The sequence below is a fragment of the Artemia sp. Qi Xiang Cuo genome, chromosome 14, assembly GCF_049724085.1.
Source record: "Artemia sp. Qi Xiang Cuo chromosome 14, ASM4972408v1, whole genome shotgun sequence".
In the NCBI taxonomy this organism is placed as follows: Eukaryota; Metazoa; Arthropoda; class Branchiopoda; order Anostraca; family Artemiidae; genus Artemia; species Artemia sp. Qi Xiang Cuo.
Genome location: NC_142807.1, coordinates 66,388,810 through 66,414,493, shown reverse-complemented (window position 1 = coordinate 66,414,493; position 25,684 = coordinate 66,388,810). Strand labels below are relative to the sequence as shown.

General features: G+C 35.5%; 1 protein-coding gene across 4 annotated transcripts in view; it reads left to right on the top strand.

The window, feature by feature from the left end:
* The window catches only part of LOC148944769 (uncharacterized), a 402,967-nt gene that overhangs the window by 216,794 nt on the left and 160,489 nt on the right, over window positions 1–25,684 (top strand). For all 4 annotated transcript variants that reach the window (XM_089100060.1, XM_089100059.1, XM_089100062.1 and 1 more), the window contains one exon: window positions 21,134–21,267. In XM_089100060.1, the coding sequence (XP_088956186.1) occupies window positions 21,134–21,267 (134 nt within the window). The remainder of the gene's footprint in view (window positions 1–21,133; window positions 21,268–25,684) is intronic.

Genomic DNA, 25,684 nt, shown 5'->3' with positions numbered 1-25,684 from the left:
GTCTCTCTCACTTCCTCTGCTTATGAGTCTGGGCGGGTGTTTGCCTATCTCAATGCCTGTCTTTGTTGGTTTGTGTGTCAGAATCCTTACATTTATATGTGTTTTTGTCTCTCTCACTTCCTCTGCTTATGTGTCTGGGCGAATGTTTGCCTATCTCAATGCCTGTCTTTGTCGGTTTGTATGTCAGAATCCCTATCTATATGTGTTTTTGTCTCCCTCAATTCCTCTGCTTATGTGTCTGGTCGGGTGTTTGCCTATCTCAATGCCTGTCTCTGTCGGTTTGTATGCCTGAATCAATATATTTGCATGTGTTTTGTCTATCTCACTCTCCTTGCCTATGTACCTGGGCGGGTGTTTGCTTATCTCAGTTCCTGTCTCTGTCGGTTTGTATGCCTGAATCCATATATTTATATGTGTTTTTTTATCCCTCACTTCCTCTGCTTATGTGTCTGGGCAGGTGTTTGCCTATCTCAATGCCTGTCTTTGTTGGTTTGTATCCTTATATTTATATGTGTTTTTGTCTCTCTCACTTCCTCTGCTTATGTGTCTGGGCGGGTGTTTGCTTATCTCAGTACCTGTCTCTGTCGGTTTGTATGCCTGAATCCATATATTTATATGTGTTTTTGTCTCCCTCACTTCCTCTGCTTATGTGTCTGGGCTGGTGTTTGCCTATCTCAATGCCTGTCTTTGTTGGTTTGTGTGTCAGAATCCTTACATTTATATGTGTTTTTATCTCTCCCACTTCCTTTGGTTATGTGACTGGGCGGATGTTTGCCTATCTCAATGCCTGTCTTTGTCGGTTTGTATGTCAGAATCACTATATTTATACGTGTTTTTGTCTCCCTCACTTCCTCTGCTTATGTGTCTGGTCGGGTGTTTGCCTATCGCAATGCCTGTCTCTGTCGGTTTGTATGCCTGAATCTATATATATGCATGTGTTTTATCTCTCTCAATCTGCTTGCCTATGTGTCTGGGCGGGTGTTTGCTTATCTCAGTTCCTGTCTCTGTCGGTTTGTATGCCTGAATCCATATATTTATATGTGTTTTTGTATCCCTCACTTCCTCTGCTTATGTGTCTGGGCAGGTGTTTGCCTATCTCAATACCTGTCTTTGTCGGTTTGTATGTCGGAATCCATACATTCATATGTGTTTTTGTCTCCCTCATTTCCTCTGCTTATGTGTCTGGGCGGGTGTTTGCCTATCTCAATGCCTATCTCTGTCGGTTTATATGCCTGAATCAAATAATTTGCATGTGTTTTTGTCTCTCTCACTCTCCTTGCCTATGTGTCTGGGCGGATGTTTGCTTATCTCAGTGACTGTCTTTTTCAATTTATATGTCAGAATCTATATATTTATATGTGTTTTTGTCTCTTTCACTTCCTCTGCTTATGTGTCTGGGCGGGTGTTTGCCTATCTCAATGCCTGTCTCTGTCGGTTTGTATGCCTGAATCCATATATTTATATGTGTTTTTGTATGCCTGTTGGATTCAAGAAAGAATTTGCTACTTACTTACAATTTTTTCAGAATTTCTTGAATGGAATTTCTGCATTGTGTATCCAAGTGGTGAGTTCAAGAAAGAAATTGATACTTACTTACAATTTCTTCATAATTTAATGAAATGAATAGAACTATTCTAAAGAATAAAGACGTGTTAAGCTTAAATATATTTATTACTTAAAAACAATAATAGATTTTTTGAGAAAAAATACATATTAACTTGAAAATAGTACTTAAAGTTTACTCTGTCTAAAGCAATTATCGCAATCATGTATTTCCCTAGGTATTCGCTGTGCGAAGAGACTAAACTCATCTTCAGGATTGTGATAAGCCCCTTCAAATTTAGGACACTTAAATTCTTCTAGATTGAAAAGTGGAATCCTAGGGTCACACTTTTGAACTAAAACTTTATCTGTAGGCACATTACCCTTTATATAGAGTGCTTCAACCCTGAAAAAGCTGCAAATTTCATTGACTTCCTCCTGAACATTTCTCAGTTCCTGACCACTATTATTGAGTGGCGTAATCACTCTATCGTAGAATCCCAGTCTGTTTATATAACGTAGTGTAGTACTCTACAAGCTTTTATCTTACTCAAACATATTATCGTTCACTATCCAATGATAACAGTCAATTTCTTCGAGTTCCATAGACAATAATAAAAACGCACATTCAAATATAACACCACAAGATGATTTTTTTAAACTAATAAATTTTTTGTCATAAAGTCCTACCATCTTGGAAGCTATTAATGTTGCTTTCACATAGAGAAGTACGTCATAAAGCTTTTATCCCTTTACTCAAGGTTGAATGGAGTTTTTGCTAGGGGGATGAGTTCTAAAGCCATCTGAATTCATTGTGGGGAGGAGTCATAAATCCTTAGAATTTATTGTGGGGAGAAGTCATAAAATTCTTGGTATCTACTGACTGCAAATGAAGTCTGGAAATTACAATTATTTTTTATAATTTCTGTATAGTGTATCCAAGAGGTGAATTCAAGAAAGAGTTTGTTACTTACTTACAATTTTTTCATAATGACAAATCCGACAACGGCTGATGGTAAAGAATTTATTCATTCTAATAGATAGATTTTGTCATAGTTATCTGACGTATCCGACAAATGATATCAATAAAGAATTTTAATAAAGAATTTGTTCAATTTCACAGTTAAATTATGTCAGTGTTATCAAACGTACCTGTCAAAAGATATTGATAAAGAATGTATTCACTCTGATACTTAGATTCCGTCAAAGTTATCCCAAGTATCTGTCAATACATGTTGATAGAGAGTTTATTCATTCTTATACTTAGATTTTCTCTATGTTAACCTATCTATCCGACATACGATGTATGCAAATTCCTTTTCTTACATCTCCGATGTTTTAATAGACATTCTAAACGTTTGATATGCTGGCTTACTCTAAAAATAATGAACACATAACAATGTAATGCATAGCATATTTTTAATGAAATAATGCCATGTAGAATATTAATACCAAAAATATATTATTATTATACATTATTAATATCAATGAACAACTTTGGACATTTTGAATCTGTTCCATAAAATGATTGTCTTCTCTTAGTTCGTAATCAGTAGAATAATCATTATTCTATTTTGAGTCATACACAATTTTTACAGGTGTGTCATCAACAGGCTCAATATGCTTTTCGTCTTTGGTATTATTTGGTTTATTGACTGTTTGATCAATGGCAGTAACGATTGCTGGTGCTTGGTTTTTTGTCGATTTATCTTTATATTCCTTAGTGATATTTTCTGCCAATACCCTTTTTATTTTTTTGGCAACTTCACTGTCTATTATCACACTATTGTTACACAGGTAACAGTTCCGGCACGTAGACAAGATATGGTTTATGATATTAGTAGGAGAGTAGGTCTTTCTTTTCGTCTTTGCTTTCATTTGAATGCTAATACCCGAAACAGGACGATATGGTTTAACACTGGGTAACATGTTACCACAAGCACTAGCAAGAAGATGTCCTTCTTCATCAACTATTATTTTTATGTTGGCATTCTCTTGGAGTGAAATCATCTCCGGAGATCTCAATCTCGCATATCCACCATCATAAGAATTGAATATTTTTGGTACTCCAAAGAAATTTAATTCCTTACTGTCATGACAATCCACGCATACGTTTCCGATGGTGCTACCACTTTTACTTATTTCATAGTTTAAATACTTCTCCTTATCAGCATTCAATGCTACAATAACACTATCATGTGAACATACATTCTTAAGATGCTTTATCTTCACTTCTTAGAGATACGAGTTGTGTTTATAGGTCCAGTTTTCAAAAAATACTAATCTAATATATCCAACAGAAAAGCTATTGTCGATAAATGAACATAGTGTACCATTGGAAAAGCCGTATCGTGTCTCTGAGCAAGCATAGAGTACAATTTCTAGAGCCATAAGCATATTTCATGTCATATTAAGATACGTGAAAAAAAATACTCTAAAAATAATGAACACACAACAATGTAATGCATAACATATTTTTAATGAAATAATGTCATGTAGAATATTAATAAAAAAAAATATATTATTATTATACATTATAAATATCAATGAACAGCTTTGGACATTTTGAATCTGTTCCATAAAATGGTTCACCATGTTCTCTCTTGATACTATAGATGTTGTCTTCTCTTAGTTCGTAATTATTAGTATAATCATTATTCCATTTTGAGTCATACACAATTTTTACAGGTGTGTCATGGACAGGCTCAATATGCTTTTTGTCTTTGGTATTATTTAACATTTGCTGGTACTTTGTTTTTCATCGATTCATCTTTATTTTCCTTAGTGATATTTTCTGCCAATACCCTTTTTATTTTCTGGCAACTTCACTGTCTATTATCACACTATTTTTACACAGGTAAAAGTTCCGGCACATAGACAAGATATGGTTTATGATATTAGTAGAAGAGTAGGCCTTTCTTTTCGTCTTTGCTTTCATTTGAATGCTAATACCCGAAAGTTAACGATATGGTTTAACACTGGGTAACATGTTACCACAAGCACTAGCAAGAAGATGCCCTTCTTCATCAACTATTATTTTTATGATGGCATTCTCTTTGAGTGCAATCATTTCCGGAGATCCCAATCTCGCATATCCACCATCATAAGAGTTGAATTTTTTTGGTACTCCAAAGAAATTTAATTCCTTACTGTCATGACAATGCACGCATACGTTTCCGATGGTGCTACCACTTGTACATATTTAATAGTTTAAATACTTCTCCTTGTCAGCATTCAATGCTACAATAACACTATCATGTGAACATACTTTCTGAAAATGCTTCATCTTCACTTCTTAAAGATATGAGTTGTGTTTATTGTTCCAGTGTGTAAAAAATACTGATTTAATACATCCAATAAACTAGGTTTTGTCGATAAACGGACATAGTACCATTGGGAAAACCGCATCGTGTCTCTGAGCAAGCATAGAGTACAATTGTTAGACCCATAAGCATATTTCATGTCATTTTAAGATACGTGAAAAAAAGTAGAATAATTTCGAAGTAAAAAAAAAATTGTCCAATAAAAAAAAGTGCTACTACAAACAATATTTTTCTAATAGTAAAAGTTGCGAGTAACATGTTTATATCTTTCTCATTTTGAGTTTGGATAATACTAAATGTGATTTCCTTTATTTTTAAGTACGTTACATGTCATTCTAAGAGTGTAAAAAAAGGAAAAAATATATCATGTTTAAAAAGTGGGGAGGGGGGCAAAAAGTTGGAGGGGAAGGGGTCCCATTCGAGTTTGGGGATAGGGGACCTTTGGGGGTTGAGGTCCCTGGTGGTTAGGGTCATTGGTGCTTATGATCCTTGGCTTTTCGTACTCGTATACACCTCACTACTTGATTTTTAAGGATTTCTATGGATTGTTTTGAATTTCATTATTAAAATTCTTTTCTTGTCATCTACATCTCTCTTAGTATCAACTTTTTAGTATACTATAATGTTAAACTCTTTTTTAAACTGACAAAACTGTTCAAACGCCACTTGTGTATTATACAGAACACATCGAAGAAGTAAAGCTAGGTCAAGTCATATGACCATTTTATCATCGTTAACAATTTCTATAGGTTGATATTGTTCCAAATTTATAATAAATAAGCTATGAGTTAACATGCTCTTCGAGGTTACCTTAACTGCTAATCGGTTTAACCCTTTTTTCTCCACCTTCATATGATCCAATTCGCAAATATTATCTAGCTCTGTTTTTTCCCTATTATTCAAATAAGATCGTTCGTACAGTCCAATTCACAAATCCTTTATCCTTTTTTGCAAATAGAGTTAGTTTTTACGCAAATTTTTTTAACAGCATATGTCAATCAAACAATTCTGAGTGTAGCATCCGATTTTTTAATTAGCAACGACACATTCCTAAGAAACTAGTCTCGAGTGAAGGCAATTGTCCAAAAAATAGGTGTTGCCTCAGAAACCCGTCTGATTGCAGGGGGTACTCACTTTCTTTGAAAAGGTGTAGAGCTTCAAGCAAATAGCATGATAATTCCTACAACTTTATGCAAAGTATAAGGCCATGCGAGGGGGTACTCGCTCTCTTTGAAAAGGAGTAGACGTCTCGTAGAATAGCATGGTAATTCCTATGCGTATCTTAGAATCCATACGACATTGTGAGAGGCTATTCACTCTCTTTGAAAAGGTGTAGAGGTCCCGTAGAATAGCACTGTAAGGAACATAAGCCAAGCAAACAGCATGGGAAGGAACATAGTGCTCTAGAATAGCATTTGAAGGAACATAGCGCTATAGAAATGGGAAGGAACATAGCGCTATAGAAGTATAAGGTAACCTACTACTGTTACATGTAGCTGCTTTTGATTTAGGTCGACTTGTCCTGAAAATTTCTACTTAATACCCTTAGCTGTTCCTGACATGTTTCAGATAAGCCCTTTTGGCTATCGAAATAAACAGAATGTCTTTTGATTTAATTCTACACCTCATCAATGATCCCTGAAATTTTCAACTTAATGCCATCAGCCGTTCCTGAGAGCCAGCAGATACTCCAGGTCTTTTGGAAGCTCAGATATACAAAGTGTCTTTAAATCAGGTTTAAAATCACCCTAAGCATGCCCTGGCGGTTTCAACTTGATAAAATTGTGCTTCTGTCGTTGATTATGTATGTTCAAATAAAGAATTTCACAACAACAAAATCCAACAGTGTCCTTCTCCTTTTGGATATCTTTCATCAATCATTCCCCCTTTTCCAATACGACACCTATATGTGAACAATGGGAAATTCGCATAATTTAGAGCCCTTGTCCTGAAAGCTGTGGGCTCATGTCGTCCTGGATGTATTTTGAACCAAATGGCTGTTTTGAACAAAATGGCTACTTCAAAATTTCGACTGGATGCCAACGATAGTTAGGAGGGATTGCTAAAGGGGCCTTGGAGGGTATATCCTTCCAAACACTTTAGACTCATTATTTCCAGTCGAACAGACCTCCTCTTAAGTTTCTATGACTACTCCTTTCATACAAAGTGGTCTGGTCAAAAAGAGAAAAAAATTGTACATGGAAGCCATATCACTGTTCGCTTAGGCAACGTTAATGTATTGCCTACGATAGTTTTCGACGCATTTTGATCAAAAAATGCTCGCTGATCTCTTAATGGAGGTTATCCTCTTTCAAATACGGAAACACTGCGAGCATGATGCTTATAGCGTATATGATTTTCTTCCCATTGTTCTAGCTTTGACTTTGCAAAAAGTGCTAAAAAATCTGCTGCTATTTCTCCAGATATTCTTTTCTGTATATCAATGATAATAAGTTAAATTAAAAGAAGTGAATTTTAGTGGTATTTGCCATTCCAATCATACTAGCAGTTTTTGATGTTTTCTAGCCAATATCGGCTGGTGTTTGTGCTCCCTTTGGTAATGTGCGTAAGTATTTGGTTATCCAAATCATTTGAGGGTAATCATGGCTACTTTAGAGAATCGTAATATTTTCCCTGCTTTTTTTGGTCTCTTTTTTTGGAAACTTTTTTTGGTCTCCGAAGTGATACTTTACGATTCTTTGGGACGAGAAATGGGCCCTCCCTTTTCACCAGCAAATAGCACTCATAACTGAGGTGTATTGCACTTCTTTTTAAGTTGTACTGTGATGATATTAATAAGCTTCATCTTAATTGGGCTTAATTAACGTAGTAGATCTGCATCCATTACTCAAGAAATTTGGGTTCGTTGATTTGTGACAGTTCGGCTCTGATCATAATATGCCATGCAACTCCATTCTAGCAGAGATTTTGGGTACTTGCTATAAATCCAGTAGTTACGCGATAAGTGAAGTTTGGTTAATGCTAATGAAATAAAACAAAATAGGATGAAAATATAATAGTTTATGAGCAAATTTGGGCTATATATTTGCACATTAGGGGAGTGGGGGCTGGGGGTAAAGCATAGCATATATTAAATACGTAACCTAACCTAACCTCGGTACATTTTTCTGCCCCTGCAGTCCCAAAAAACTAAAGTTTAAATCTTTGTCACGGAGTGAGCAATACCTCACAAGGCAATGAAACCTGTTTTTGATATAGCATATTTGAGATTTCGATGCGGTCTTTCTCGCGTGATTACTGGATTCTTAACAAGTACCAGATTTTGTAGTCCGGGTCCTTTTAGGAAGCTGCATTGCCAAGATTTTACTTTTTCTGTTACCACTATTCAATGCTCACACTATTCGATAAAATTGTAAGCAAAATGAATTAACTTTTAGAGGTTTTGCGAGTTCAGGGTGCTAGAATAGGTTTGAAAATTAATGTTAAGAAGACTAAGTCACTAAGGCTAGGAATAAGTGAAGATGAAAAGGTGACTTTGGATAATGAAAACATCAATCAATTGGGCAGCTTCTCTTGCCTTGGTAGTATTATTAGTAAAGATGGCGGAAGCAGTGAAGATGTTAAAAGTAGAATAGCCAAGGCTCAGGGTTTTTTTTTCACAGTTAAAAATTTTTTGGAAGAATAGAAGGATAGGTCTGTAAACCAAGATTAGAATATTAGAAGCTACAGTGATTATTATAAGCTACAGAAATTGCTTAAGGATAGTTCTGGGTATACGGCTGACTGACCGTATTTCAAAAAATCGGCTGTACGAAAAATGTGGTTCAATGCCGCTCTCTAGGGCTATAATAAATGAAAGGTTGAGGTGGCTAGGGCATGTTGAGCGGATGAAGGATGACAGATTGCCGAAGATTTTTCTTTTCAGCCAACCGTCTAGGGCTGAACGGAAAGCTGGTCGTCCTCGTCTGGAGTGGGAGGACGTCATACAGAGAGATTTAAAGGAAATAGGAACTTCGTGGGAGGGTTTAAAAAGGGAGGCTTTTGATAGATAGGGATGGAGGAGGAGCGTGCGTGTCTGTGTTGGGCTCAGGTGGCTTGGTGCCGCGGTGAGTTGTTAGCAGTAGTAGTAATAGTACTATTCAATAACATGAATAAAATTTGTAACAATATTTTCTAAATATTTCTCTAGCTATGGTAGGCTTTTTTGAGCTCCAGTAAAAGCCTAGGGTATTATCAAACAGTTCGTGGTAACGAACTGTAAGTAAGCAGCGACCCGGCTCAATGGTAACTGAAACTGTAGAAAACGGAATTTTGATACCAATAGATAGATCAAAAGAATCAGATTTTAATGCTGATTTCAAATATATAAGTTTAGTTTAGTTTAGTTCAAGTTTAGTTTTACCAATCAAAAGTTACGCGCCTGAGAAAATTCGGCTGATTTTAGAAAAAAGGGGAAAGACCCCCTAAAAGTTAGAGAATCTTAATGAAAATCACACCATCATATTCAGCGCATAAGAGAGCCCTACTGTAAAGGTTTCAAGCACCTATCTACAAAAATGTGGAATTTTAGATTTTTTGCCAGAAGAAAGATCACGGATGCGTGTTTATTTCTTTTTTTTTTTCCAGGGGTGATCGTACCGACCCAGCGGTCCTAGAATATCGTGGGAGGGCTCATTGGAACGGAAATTAAAAGTTCTAGCGCCCTTTTTAAGTGACAAAAAATGGAGGGCAACTAGGCCCCCTCCCACGCTCATTTTTTCCCCAAAGTCACCCTATCAAATTTTGAGATAGCCATTTGGTTTAGTATGGTCGAAAGTGTGATAACTATGTCTTTTAGGATGACTTAATCCCCCGAAGGTCCTGGGGGGAGGGCTGAAAGTTATGAACTTTACCCAATGTTAACATATAGTATTGGTTATTGGGAAGTATACTGACGTTTTCAGGAGGGATTTTTTCTGGTAGGTGGGGGGGGGGGGTGGTTCGGGGGTTATATGGGAGGATCTTTCCACGAAGGAAGTTTTCATGGGAGAAGGGACATTGCTATGAAGAGGGCGGCGGATTTCCCATCATTATTAAAGAAAAAGATCAGAAATTGAATAAAAAAACAAGTTTTTCAACTGAAAGTAAGGAGCAACATCAAAACTTAAAACAAACAGAAAATATTACGTATATAATCGGGTTCACACCCCTAGTGAATACCTCGCTCTTTAAGCCAAAGATTTTTTAGTACTTTCATAAGAGCTATTTATTTGAATTAACAGCCTGTGTGATTAAGGGGTTATTTTTAAAGAATTGAAACAAAATTCGAACTTTAGCTTAAAGAGCAAGGTATTGATTAAGGGGCGAACCCCCTTATATAAGTATTAAAAATCTATGAATATAGAAGTTCGTTACGTAAGTTAATTCGTTAGTTACGTATATTTATTACTAATAAAAACGTTCGTAAATAAAATTAAACAAATTTCGAGAAAGCCATTTAACCAAGTAAAAGTAAAATTACTATGCAATTTTTTTTTAATTATTCATGTACGATGAGCCAAAATCAAAACCTGCATTAATTAAAAAACGTTCAAAAATTAGATAAAAAAACAAGTTTTTTCAACTGAAAGTAAGGAACGACGTTAAAACTTAAAACGAACAGAAATTATTCCGTATATGAAAGGGACTGTCCCCTCCTCAACGCCTCGCTCTTTACGCTAAAGTTTGACTTTCTCACAGCTCTTTTTTTTAAACAATAAAAAACTTTAGTGTAAAGAGCGAGGCGTTGAGGAGGGGACAGCGGGGACTGAATAGTCTGGTGAAAGGGACGAGGTCTTGTAAAAATATGACGAGGTCTCATAATGCAATGAGTGTTAACATATTTCTTAGAAACGTAAAAATCATTTTTAACACTATGCAAACTTTTTTCTCATTAGTTGATAAGACAATTGTATATTCGATTTGTTCGATTTTTACACAGTTCAAGTTCAATTTTGTGATTTGTTCAATGTTCGATTGTTTTCTTGGAATCCTTCGTATTCGAGTACTGTGTTTTTTTTTACCTTTTTTATGCTTAATAATAAAGATTTCATGTGACGGGTGAAGCTGAATTCTTCTTTTTATTTCCTTTTTTTTACAAATCGCTTAACTCTGGCATTTGATCTCCAAAGATCTTATCCTTAATTGCCTCAATTTCAAGCATAGACCGAATCAAGCGTTCTTACACTGAAATAAATGCGATCAATTCGTTTTGAACTCTGTCATGTTGGAAAAAGCTGGAAAAAGAGACTAAGTCTCTTTTAATGTTTTCTGTTGTCACTAAGATGAAAGATAATTTCGGAGACCCCACTGCCTTTCCATGACGATAAGTAGTAAAACTCAAGTTTTACTACTGATGACGGTCACTCTGGTATGTGACCGAAATATCTGGTATTTTTGTGAATTTCTTTCACTGTTATCATCATCACTGTCTATTAAAAGGATTTTATCCCTATTTGAACTTTTATTTATCGTTAAGATGAAAGAAAAAACACTTTTAAAGTTCCAAATGAATCTTAGAGGTATGGATGTGTCCGATGTTTCAGCAAAGAAGGCATTACTTTGCAGTGATGTTTTCTTCTTGTATACTATTTCTCGGCGCTTATCTTGCGGAGCAACACATATAGCTATATCTCAAGGTTAATGAATGTGTATGCTGCCGCATCGTGTTTGCATATGCGTTACAATTTTTGGAAATTATTATTTGTTAGGTCAATGTGTGATTAGAGAACTTCTGAAATAAGTTTTGTGTGTAAAAAGTGATATTCAAACAATATATTTTCCTTGTTTTTGTTTTGACTTTTATTTAAACTATGCTATTTGTGACGGTAAATGAACAATCGTAAAAAAGTTGATGCACCATGACAACTTTGGAAATTATTTGTAAGTGCACGAAGGAATTTATATAAGAAAAGTCAAAAATCTATTAGGATATGCACCATGACACCATGCACCATGACAACTTTGGAAATTATTTGTAACTGCACGGAGCAACTCATCTAAGAAAAGTCACAAATCTATTAGGATATGAAAATTTTGCTTAGGTTTTCGAAGAGATAATATGAAGCCTTACGGGTATTGGAAAAAAAAGTTTACTATGGACCCAGGGGCATTTTTTCTAGACGAAATGTAGGGGACTCGCAAAATTCAAACTAAAAACACAAAAAAAAAACATAGAAGAAATTTATTTTCCATGAAACTAATATTAGCTCCAGTTTTTAGAAGATCATGACCTTTCTATCTACTTAGGAAAAAAATTCTACCTTGTCTAAAAAATAAGTTACCTCTAAGATGTCAAGCAAGTTTGACGGACCATGTAAACCTTAGAAAGAACCTTAAGCGCACGGTGCAATTTGGTATATAAGAGAAATCGTCTTATCTATTCTACTTTCCATAATGGAAAGACACCTCTCAATAATTTTTACCACATTTTCAGGGCGTTTGAAACTCCCCACTAGTGTCTGCACCTTTTAATTTCCACGCATTTGCCGGGAGCCTTTGCGGGCGTTTTACGAGATTATTTCCGGGGGAGCTCCAGGTAAAGTTGTATCTAGGAAGTAACGCGACGCCTTCTGGGGCTACGTCACGAGATTAGAGCCACGCCAGTGTCCTTACCGTTGAGTTTTTACAAAACCCCTTTTAGAAAAACTATGTTTACATCCCCCAGATAAAAATTTCTCTGCATGTATATGCTTTGGTTTTTCCCAAACACCAATTTATCATGTCAAAGTACCCTCTTTTAGAAGAAAAAAAATAAATAAAAAAAACAATTTTTTTAATGAAAGTAAGGAGTTACATTAAAACTTAAAACGAACAGAAATTATTCCGTAAATGAAAAGGGCTTTCCCCTCCTCAATGCTTCGCTCTAAACGCTAAAGTTTTTTATTGTTTCAAAAAATAAAGTTGTGTGACAGAGTCAAACTTTAGCGTAAAGAGCAAGGCGTTGAGGAGGGGACATCCCCTTTCATATACGGAATAATTTCTGTTCGTTTAAAGTTTTAATGTCGCTCCTTACTCTCAGTTAAAAAAAAAATTTTTTTTATTTAATTTCTTAATGTTTTTGAATTAATGCAGCTTTAATATTGGCTCACAGTACATGAATAATTAGAATGAAATTTGCTTATTAGTTTTATTGTTTTGGCTAAACGGCTTTCTCGAAATTTTGTTATGACGTAACTTACGAAAACGAACTTCTATATTTGTATGTTTTTATTACGTATATTAGGGAGTTTACCCCTAGTCAATACCTCGCTATTTACGCTGAAGTTCGAATTTTTTTTCCAATCACAAACCCCTGAATAACAAAGGCCGGTTAATTAGAATAGATAGCTCTTTTGAAAGTAATAAAAAAAAAAACTTTAGCGTAAAGGGCGAGGTATTGACTAGGGGGGTGAACGAAAAGATTTAAACTATTATTTTTTCCCCTGAAAAAGACTGTAAATTTAAAACGAACATATATTAATTAAACTAACTTTTTCCACAAAATAAGTTTTTCAATGAAAAGTAAAGAACTCCATTAAACTAAAAATGAGCAAAAATAGAATCAAAGAATCTACCAAGCGTAAAGCTACCACAAACGAGAATCAATAACTAAATGAAACTCGAAATTAAGAGAAATTAAAAAAATAACTGAGAAAAACTCAAAACGAGCAGATATTAACATGGGTATGGCTCAAAACCCCCATGCATTCTCAAAGCCAGAACGTAATTTGCATTTTACTGAAAAAATACAAATGAATGTGCATTTTCAGTTTAGTATACATATGCTGATATTTATTCCTTAAAATCTTAATATTTTGTTTACTTATTTAAGTTATAAAACTGAAAACATATAAAATTTATTTTTATAAATAAACCGAATACAACCAAAGGCGGCTTACAACTAGATGTTGAAGTCTCCTAAAAAGATAACATGGTCAAAACAGATTAAAGCCCTGCTGGATAAGGCTGGCTTATCATGGGCATTTAATGAATTAAATAAAAAAAAAGTTTTTTAACTGAAAACAAGATGCGACATTAAAACTTAAAACGAACAGAAATTATTCCGTACATGAAAGGGGCTGTCCCTTCCTCAACGCCTCGCTCTTTACGCTAAAATTTGACTCTGTCTTACAACTTTATTTTTTAAAACAATAAAAACTTTAGCGTAATGAGCGAGGTGTTGAGGAGGGGACATCCCCTTTCATATACGGAATAATTTCTGTTCATTTTAAGTTTTAATGTCGCTCTTTATTTTCAGTTAAAAAAACTTGTATTTTTTATTTAATTTCACACAAAGAAACAAATATTGCAACTACTTGATACTGTGGACAAGGTCCACTTGGACCTTGTGCACAAGGTCCTTCTCAATTTCTATCAATTTAAAACTTCCCTTTCTACCCCCTCCCAAGAAGTTCCAATCTCCTTTAATTCTTTTTGTATGACATCCTTCCACCCCATTCAGGGACAACCTTCCTTTCGGTTGGACCTAGGTAGATGACCGAAAAAGATGATGTTTTGCAATTTGTCAACCTTCACCCAAAAAAATTATACTAGCCATCTTAATCTTTATTTCCTTATTGTCCTAGAAAAGGGAATAGAACATAAGTTTTCGTACAGCTTAGTGTCTGAAATACGGTCAGTCAACGGGGGACCAGACACTGCCCGTAGACAGTGAAGTGCAGTGGGCCATATGAAGGTAGTTCAAAATCACCTTCAGGGGCTTGTGATGGATGCGCCGTGAAATTAATTTTGTGGTAAATTTGTCCAGAACCTGAAAACATTACGGCTACTGATGGTTCGTTTATTGCATACGATGAATGAGGCTAAATGAAGCATGATTTTAAACCAATTCACTTGGAAATTATGGAGGTGAAAATACAAATTGACAAAGCAAGCAGCGATTTCCGAATGAATTACCTTTGTCTACTACTCTTTCCTCGGTAAAAGAGAAGACTCCACAGTAAATACATACAATGTTAAAGGGTCCCAATGGCGTGTAATTAACGCTTCGTAATTTATAGCATCTTTGTAGGTTTGGACACGGTTTTGTGCAAAAGTTTGCTGCCGCAGAAGATTGCGACGGCGCTGTTCTTCTAACCTAATATATCTTTCTTCTTCACTTTCATTTTGAATTTTCCTTATTCTCACTGTCATCTGTCTTCTAACTGCAGAATTCTCGCTTCTTCACGCTCATTATTGACACATTCTGGTACCGGAAGATCAAGTACCGGTGGAAGACCAGCGGTACCGGTGGAAGATTAAGGCCTGAAATTTTGTGTTAGAAAACAAGATCTATATTGTCTGAAAATAGCGTAATCTGTGGGGTTTCAAAGAAATCCATACTACTAATACTGCCAACACCTCAATGCAGCACCAACCCTCCCCAGCCCAGCACACAGGCACAGGGTGCTTCTCAATTTCTATAATTTTAAAACTTCCCTTTCTCCCCCCTCCCAAGAAGTTCTAATCTCCTTTAATTCCTTTTTTATGACCTCCTTCCATGCCATTCAGGGATAACATTCTTTTCGTTTGGACCTAGGTAGATGACCGAAAAAGACGATGTTTTGCAATTTGTTACCCTTCACCCAAAAAAATATACTAGCCATCTTAATCTTTCTTTCCTTATTGCCCTAGACAAGGGGATAGAACATAGGTTTTCGTACAGCTTACTGTCTGAAATCCGGTCAGTCAACGGGGGACCAGACACTGCCCGTAGACAGTGAGGGTAGTTCAAAATCACCTTCAGGGTAGCCTTCAGGCCAACTTTTAGGGTAACCGTCAGACCACCTTCAGGCTAAACGAAACATGATTTCAAGTTTCGGGTTTTGTTGTCGAATTCTTCAGAGAGCAAGTGACGTCCTAAAAAAAGCCAACCAATTAATTTGGAAATTGTGGAGGTGAAAATACAAGTTGACAAAGCAAGCAGCAATCTCCGAATGAATCACCTTTGTTTACTACTATTTCCTCGGGAAAACAGAAGACTCCACAGTAAATACAAACAATGTTGAAGGTCACAACGGTGCATAATTAACACTTTCATAGTTAATAGAATCTTTGTAGGTTTGGACTGGGTTTTGTGCGAAATTTTGCGGGCGTCGAAGATTGCGATGGCGCTCTCCTTCTAACCTAATATATCTTTCTGCTTCACTTTCTTTTTGACTCGTTCTGATTCTTGTTGTTACCTTTCTTTTAGCTGCAGAGTCTTCGCTTCTTCACGCTCATTATTGACACGCTCTGGTACTCACTCTCGCATGTCTTCTAACCGCACAATTCTTAGTTCTTCACGTTCATTTTTGACACGTTCTGATCTAACCACATATTTCATTCTTCTTCAATTTCATTTTTGATTCGTTCTGCTCCATGTTGTTGCGTTTATTTTAACTTTAGATTTCTTTGTTCTTCATTTTCGTGGAAGGTCTGTATCTATTTGACTCTCTAACTGCGCATTAACATAATTATCACGTTATTCTTTAGTTTTAAGTCGTGAGGCGTCGCTTTAGTCTTCAATATTTCGTTGTGGTTGTTGTTGTCGTAAATCTCCTATCCGTGTTTTCCTTTTTTCTTCATTTTCGTTTTTGATTCGTTATGATTCTCGCTGTCGCATATTTTTTTACCGCATAATTGTTTTTTTTTTCCTCTCGTTTATGATTTATTCTGACCTTCGCTGTTGCATGTCGCGTAACCGCATATTTTTTGTTTTTTCACTTTTATTTTGACTCATTGTAATTCTCGCTGTCACTTTTCTTTTTACCACATATTTCTTTGTTCTTCATTTTCGTTTTTATATATCTATGCTCTTCACTTCCATTCTTGATTCTTTCTGGTCCTCGTTGTCTCATGTCTTGCTACTGCATCTTTCTTTGTTCTTCACTTTCCTTTTTGACTCGTTGTAATTCTCACTGCCATCATTTCGCGAGTCTTCTAACTCGTTTTGATCATCATTGTCGCAAGTCTTCAAACTAAATATGCCTTAATCCTTCACTTTTGTTTTTGACCCGTTTTAAACTTGCTGTCACCTATCTTCTAACTGTAGATGTCTTTTTTCTTTGCTTTTGACTCATTTTGATTCTTTCTGTCGGTTATTTTCTACCCGCATATTTTTTTGTTCTTCACTTTCATTTTTGATTTGTTGTATTCCTCGTTGTCACAAGTCTTCTAACTGCCTCTTTCTTTGTTTTTCATTTTGAATTTCATTACTTCAGACACTTTTTCAATGCCCTTTGGTTTAGCTGCTCCGATTGGTCTTGTCTGATTTGATGGGTCACGTTTTTAATTTCAACCATTATGAATTTATGTTTTTCGGGTCGTTCTCTTCATTTTAGCACGTTTTCATATATACATACGAAATTATTGCTTGTTTAAAGAGATTCGATAGATTGCTGTGTTTTTTTCTATACCTTTTTTTTGCTGTTCAGAGCCATTTGTCATCTTTAGTAATTTTACATGTGTCATAAATTCTAAAAGCGATACGACCATTCATGGGGGGGAGGGGTGACATAATTTATTTTATGCTCTTGAAATGTATATAAATATGACGTCACTCATATGATTTCTTTTCAAAATTAAAGCTCCTAACGAATTTTTCAAACACGTGACCTATGTATATCGTTGTAAATACCCCCCCCCCCCCCGAAAAAAAATAGAGCCAATTTCGAGAAAAAATTATAAGTTAACACATAATTATTGCTTGATTGAAGAGATAAGATACATATAATTCACCTGCAAGGAAAAGCGATGTATACACTTCTATATGCAAATGATACACCTCCAAGCCCAGTGAAATCCATTGAACCTACTCCCTCCAAGAACTGAAGGTATATATCTTCTTTTGTAAACATAGATGATGCTGGCTTATGTTAGAGAAGAAAAGCAAGTCTAACAGTTTTATATTTCTGTATGTTAAAACTCGAATTTTAATACTTTTCTGTTCTTTTTGTTGTATGGCTTGCTTCATCTTCCTTAGTTTTTATTTGAAACTTTGTAATAGAAAGTTTACAGACTGGCTCGATTTATTCTGGTCAAAAATATGAAACAAGGACATGAAACATGAGGCCAGCAAAAATAAATTTCTATAATAAATCAAACTCAAAACAACCAGAAATTGCTATTAAAAAAAAATTTCACCCAAAACAAGCAGAAATTAAATAAACAGTCATAGCACACATATTGATAACAGGTACTAAAATAAGTGGCTAACTAATTTTTAAAGTGAGTTAAAATTAAACTGAACATTCAAGTCACACTTAAAATGAACAAAAATCACTACAAAAACGACTTTGGCCACTGCCCCCTCCCCATCCCCTAACCGTAAAATTCTAAAGCCCACTGCACCATTTACCTTTTATAGAAAACTATATGTGTCTTGAACAGTTTTTGGAAAGAACTGATATAAGTTCTCTGATATAATTCTGATATTAGAACTTCATATTTGATGTATAATAATATTAATTTCTAAAAGCTGAGCAATTGAAGGTTTTATTTCGCTGTATTTTTTGTTTTTATTTTTCTTTTGTGTAAATTAGACTTTAGACTTTTAGAGGTAGGCTGGTCAGTCTTTCACCTGGAGAAAATTACCTGGATTTTCACCTGGAGAAGATTCATCTCACTTTAAGTGATTTTTATATACAGAAGTTTGTTTGTTCTGTTTTTCTTATGAACAATAAACCTATTTCCATTATCCATAATTAATATCATTATTTTTTTGTCTGTTTCTACAGAGAAAGAATTCGAGTTGTGAATTCGAAATATTTGGTGTCTATTGGTGTCTTAGTTTTCAACACCTTCGTTAATCGTTATTTATCCCTTATTTCTTCTTCGCTCACTTTTTATTTTGTTTACTTTCGCCTGTCTCTTATTTATCTTCTGCTGTATTATAAAATCATTTTTTAGTACATTTTGACATTCACCTTTTAAGCATTTTATCAAGTCGGAATAGATTTCCAGTCAGCCATGTAATTTAATCTGTAATCTTATTTTTGGTAAATTTACACCGCTTTTAGTGTTAAACCTTTTGGAAACAATCTATTAAAGGAAATACAGCTGAACTAATCCAATTCTCCGTATGACCTAAAACTTTGTTTTTGTTTCTTTGCCTTCAAATCTAAAGGAACTTTCTTGACAACAATTTCTAGGAATATATCTTGTGTGTAGTTCTTTAAAAACAAATAAAACCGTTAGCACAGATAAACATGTAGGTTAGCTGTAAAAAAAAATATGGTTAAAATAAATTTTAAGATTTATCTTGAGTTTGATGCTTTACTGAAAACACAAAGTATTCTTTCAGAAATAATAAATTATAAATAAATAGGAATACAAAAGAATAAAACTGGCACTAAGGATTTTGTGAATCGTCACTATCATGAGTAACACTTATTCATCTTTTTCTTCTTCTTCAATTATTTTTTTTCACCTGTCTCTTATTTGTCTGAAAACTTACAATTGTTTAAATTATGGTTCTTGGAACCACCTGAACTATCAAACGTGATAAGTTTAAGAGAACCATCCGAATAACTCTAATTCACAACGGGTGAAAATCCTTAACCTGATAAGCGGCAGCGAATCAAAAAGAATTAAAACGAAAGTGAAGAAGGTTACTTGACCATCCCAGGATTGTCAATAGAAGGTAACTAATGACATAAAGAAACGAAGCCAACAGGCACTTCCACAAGGAGGTAGAGGGCTCTACTAGACACGATCTCCCCGAAGTTCAACTATTGTTGTTTTCAGCATGATTTTGCGAGATTTAATAATTTGCCGGTTTTCTCTCTTTTCATGAATGCAACGATTCAATGGTGCAACAAAAAACCTCAGATTGCACCCTTGACGTCCAACATTTTTGTGAAATCGCGTTCCAGGCTCGGTGCAGCCAAGCAAGTGCAAAGGAGAGACCTGCAGGCTTACTCATTCCTGAAAACCGTAATTTTGATGGTTTTTCCAGACGATTTCATAAAATTTTTATAGTTTTTTGCCACTCTAGTGAATTTGATCAACTTTTAAGTTATTGGATACCCTCATGAGAATTTTAAAGTTTAGTTTATAATACCGTATTTTACTTAAAGGGTTTTGTGGGATTGAATTGTATGAAAAAAATTGATTGCCTATGGGAGAAGTAACTACACCCCAGGAACAAATTTTGAATTTTTTATCTCATAGAACTTAACCAGTTTTTGAAATTTTATCTATTTAAATATCCCAAGCATTTCAATATATCACTTTGAAAGTTAAGATTGAAACAAGTTCCTCAGTGGCATTGTAATGAGGGTCTTGTCCTATTTCATCACCTCTTTCTGACAGTTTCAAAATTATCCCTTAATCACTTTCTCAAAATTATCACTGTCTTTTATAGTCTGTTTTTTTTTGCTTATTTGTTCATTTATTTAGTCAAACAGTATTTTAAAACATCACACCTCCTTGAAGTAATTAATGACGCCGTTTTCCATTCAAATACTAGCTGAGGACTCATTTGTTCTATTAAATCGAGCTAACATAAACTTTGGGCAAAAATAAGGGTAGCAAAAGAAGTTTTTCAAACCTATTTTCAAATTGCCAAAGCAGCAATTATAATTACAAAACAATAGTTTTGACAAGAACGTTTTTTAAGGGGTTTTATTCAATGGAATGAATACTTGCCAATTTGCCATTTTTTCTAACAGAATTTTCTCACTCCTCATCCCTAAACATTCCTGGCAGTATTTTCTAATGTGAGGCAGACCAGACCTGGATAGCTGCGAGTGCTGTACAAAAATTAGATACAAAGTCTAGAAGTTTTATGGTCAGTCATAAACAAATAACTATATTACCACATTTGTTAAAGCAACCGACAAAATAGGCTACAATTATAAATAATCAACCAAACACCTAGCTTCAGATACAAACACGAGAAAGGATTTAGGCCTGGGCCATAATCTTAGGATATTGACGATTTTACTCCTTTTTTACAAAATTTTCCTCCTTTTGTTTACAAAAGGAGATTTTACAAAATTTTACAAAATTTTACAAATTTTGCAAAAAGATTTTACAAAATTTTCCTCCTTTTGTTCGAGTCAATCAATATTTATTGGCCTGCTTTGACGATAATATGAATTTCAAGGCATGTTGGTGCAGGACTTGACTTTCAAAAAATTGTCTATGGCTTTTGAAAATGTTCATTTTTACCACTTCCAAAAATCAATGCTTTACGAATCATACTTTCTGCAGTTGTTCAGTTTCTGTTGAGATTATACCAAAATTACACAAAATAAGTTAACTTGTTTTTAATAAGAATTCGGGATGCAAATTGATAGCTTTAATCTTCAGTAATTCATTTTTAGTTACTGGGCCAAAGGATAGGGACAAAGAGTGGTTCAGCTGCTGAAACTTATGCCTTTAAGACAAACAGAAAGTTGTGGGAACATATGCAAAAGTTTTCTATTAGCTCTTATGAAGAAGGCCTTGAGATGCTCAGGTAAGAAGTTCTCTCTCTCTCTCTCTCTCTCTCTCTCTCTCTCTCTCTCTCTCTCTCTCTCTCTCTCTCTCTCTCTCTCTCTCTCTCTCTCTCTCTCTCTCTCTCTCTCTCTCTCCCTTTCCCTTTTTCTTCTTACTTAGCTTATGAAGGAATCAGAGTTTGTTTATTTGCACTGACTAAGAAACAAATCAGAACAAGTTCAAATCTAAGATTGTTTGTAAAGCCAAAAATATTATTATGGAAACAAGTTTATGGGTAAAGTTAGCCATTACTTGAAATCCGGAATTAATTGTTACTTAGTCTTATGCATTTTCAACTATTTTTTAGTTCTATAGTAACCTTCTTAGGATCCTTTGATGTAGTCAAATTTTTGTTTTTGATCATTTAGTCATCTTCACAATTCAAAATCCTCATCTCTGAGATACGAGTTCATTCCTTTAATTGTGTGATGTTTGAAACACACTTCCCAAGTTGGCTCGTAAGAGTCATGTGTTTACCACTTTTAAGATTAGTAAAACAAGGTTTGAATGCTCTTTTTCCGCTTTTAGTTATTGTTTCTCTCCTTCCTTGTCGTGATGAAATTATATATTTTTTCTCCTTTGTAGTCTTTTTAAAATCTGTTTATAATAGTAAGTGTGTATTCAGTTTGAGAAGCTGTATTTGCTTTTCATCCTGTTTGACCCAGCCACGAAGTCTTGAGTGGTACTACTGGTACTTTGTTTTGTATTTTTTTTTAATTAAAACAAATCTAATATTATTTATAAGGATTGATTTGGAAATCCCAAATTCAGAAATTATTCTACAATTTTTAATCTGCATAAATTTTTCTAATTTTCAGCAAGGCTTGGTGAAAAAAAAAAAACAGCCAGAAATAAGTCTAGCTATGACGCAAATCGCAACGGGAGGGAGGACTTTTCACAACTGTGTCATTTATATAACTAATACATAGCTCGACGAAAAAAAAATTGTTGTCCCGAAACCGTTTGGGAAAGGAAACCCTACCCGAACATCTTGAGGGATAGACACACAGAGGTGAGCCATCAATTTTTTTTTCATCTTGGCCTCCAAAGAGAGTAGACTGTCACATCTAAGCGAAACTGTTGAAAAGTTAAGAGTAAACGCTTTAGTTGCACTCTTTGATTAGCAATAGTAATCATCCCAATTTGGCCTCTTCAGTGTCCAGACTCAATTCGTATCCGGACTCAGTGTCCAGACTCAATCCAAAGAAAAGAGAAGTGGTGGAGGAGGTTTTTCTAAGTTTATGCCATCAGGAAAAAAACAAAAATGGACAGAGCTTTGTGCAAACTAAGAACTAAGGTCGAACTTATGCCCTTTGGAGATCTGAGCCCGATACGATCTTTGTCCGGGAGAGACATCGGACATTTACCTAAATTCTTTTCACAGAGGCATCTAATAGTGTTGGATTATTAGATCCCAACTATACTTTGTTAGACATAATAATTAATGTCTTTAATGTGTCGGTAAGTGACCGACCAACAATTTCCCGAACTTTGGGGTCTGTTGGGCCAACACGGGATTTAAATCATCCGTTAGAATAAGGAAGTTTCCTTCGGGGCGTTTCTGCATTGTCATTTCCAGAGCAGTGTAGAAGCAGTCCTTATCATATATGTTGCCACTCTTGTTGGTGCGTAGGTGGAAATGATAAACATGCTGGATAGTCTTCCTTTCAGTCGTATTCTGACTATTCTGGGGTTCACTTGATTCCATACAAGAAGAGCTTTCTGCTCAGGGTGTCTAATCATAAAGCCGCTCCATGGATGACGGATCCATCATATGCACCAGAGTTGAGAAATAAGCACGAAGTTGTCGGAATAACAGAATGGTATGGTTTCATCAGCCACTCCGTTCAATCTTGTCTCCGACAGAAAAAGATCGTTTACTTGGTAGTGATTCATTTCCATAGGCATCACTAGCCTTGTGGATTCTTGTATCATTAAATTCACATTCCAACTATAAACTCGGAACTCATTTTTCTACAGATTTATTTTGCAGGGAATAGCTCTCTCAATTTTCAATCCTGCCACTATTCCAGGGAGCGGGATCACGTAGTTTGAAATCGGGCACGCCAAAGCAGGCACATCATATCTGGGAGCACTCATTGCTTCATAAATTTTTCATGGGAATTTTCTTGACTAAGGGTTTCCCAGACCCTTTGCACCCCAACAGGGTCAAATCAGCCTTTTGAAGAGGCTGTTGTCCATAAAAAATAGATGCTACATCCTAACGCAGTTTTCCTCCTATAGAGGATTCTCCAACGGTGGTGTTCTGCTTCACAATACAATTTAGCCCATTGACGGGAGAAGGTTTGTAAATTACGGGACGTGTCAACACGCCAGTGGGCCCTGCTGAGTGTACATGAGAGGGGCTTTCTTCCTCCTACACCCGTATCAATGGCCCCGGGCGAGGTTGCCTTAGATTCTTTTATGGAGCCCCAGGGACTAGGTGTCCCCCTGGCCCGTGCTTTCTATTCAATAGATGCACCCTACATATGTGTAGGATGTTCCCCTATCTGGGGACACGCTGAGTGGCCTGGAAGAGCTTCTACTGAGAAAGTGTCTCAATTTGTGTCTTAGGTATTTCGTTTTTGGTTAAGATTTTATCCCCTTCGGGAGCACAGAGGGATCTTAAATTCTTATTTTTACCAGAATGGGCTCCCTTATGTGCCCCAGGTGTGTTTTAGCAAGTATATACCCGAATCGATATGTCTGGAGGAAGTGGGTCCAAAGTTTCTGCTATAGACTTTTACCACAAAGGTTAGTCACGTAATCGAGGGATTAGGATTTGTCCTTTTAGGGGAGGAAAGAAAGAGTGGCATTTAGATTTAGCTAATTAGGAAATTGATCCAAAAGGGACTAAAAGGTCTTAGTCCAGCTTACACTTAAGTACGAGTAGGTGTCCTATTTTTTACTTTGGGGACGAGTACCTATTAACTAGTCCAACCAAGTTGGGTGAGGGGGTCTCTAAATTCCTATCATTAGAAAATATACCAGAATGGACTGTTATATTTTTAGAAAACATGCCGTTAAATAGCAACTTATTCTCTAATAATATATTTTGGAGATCACGACTCAAATAAATCTTCAGGCATTAAAGAAGGAGGGGGGCTTTAATTCAAGCTACCAGAACAATAAGTAGAAAAGTCTATTTGATATCGCCCTAAGTTAGTCTAAGGTCATATTTTTTGTGTTTCTTCTGGCTTTTCGAAGTATAAGACTAATTCAACCTAAGGAAGAGGAGGCAGTGTGATCCTTACCTCTGGTTGTTTAGGTTCTCTTAAATAAAGTTAAAGATCTTACTTGAGCCCTCTAAATTATAAGTATAAATAGTTTTATCCAGAAATAGATTGAAATAAGTCCATCTGTAATTTGACTAGTAGGGTGAGAAAAGCGAGGGGAATTTTTCGATATCTTGCCTTATGAAAACTCACCAGAAAAGGTTTACAGATCTCAAACAAACAAGATAGGGTAAAAGCATGTGTCCAGACCTAATTGTGCCTTGGAATTTATGGAGAGCATACTTGTTCAGGGAAGGAGGTGGAGGGGGTACTTCAGTTTCCCTGTTTTGGCATCTACCAGGAGGGATGGCTGGATTTCCAACAACCTTATTAGGGATCAAGAGTCGGTGTTTTAGCGACCTCTTTTAAGCCAAAGCCAACCTTATTCGAGGAGTGGAAAGGGTGGGGGTCTCTAGGATTGTATCTTCAGGAAACATAACAGAAACGGCGTTTAGATACAAAATTTACTAGAATGAAAAGAAAATTGCTTGGGTGCCCATTGGGGGCTCCATTCTGACCTCTGAAAAGAAATCACATAAGACATGCTCCCTACATAATTATCTTAAATTGTTTCGTAGATAATTGGTTTTTTAACTTAGTATTATATTTTAGTAGAAATAAAAGTCTAGGACAAACGACATTTTGTCCAAAATATTAATTTTTATTGGGAAATTTAGGGAAGGAGGGAACATGACCACGGCCAGAGATTTTCTAGTGGATGCAAGTGCTGCAGGAAAGTTTGTTTTTTTCTCGAAATTTAAATGGGAATTTTCTCATATTATTATGGTTATACCGTATTTTATTCTTTTTGTTTCCCACGGAATTAAAGGCGTTGTCCCTGGCCCCTGTTCGACATCTATGGAAGGGGTTTACAAAAGATATCCCTTCCCTGTGTTTTTAGACAAATTTGTGAATTTTAAACGTCTGAATACCATTGGCTCAAAGCCACAACTGTAACTATCACAATATTTGAGTAGTGATTTTCTTAAGTAGGTTGTATGCTCATTTATTTCTTTTATTAAATAAAACAAACAAGTTTTTTTAACTGAAAGTAAGGAACGACGTTAAAACTTAAAACGAACAGAAATTGTTCCGTATATGAAAGGGGCTGTGCCCTCCTCA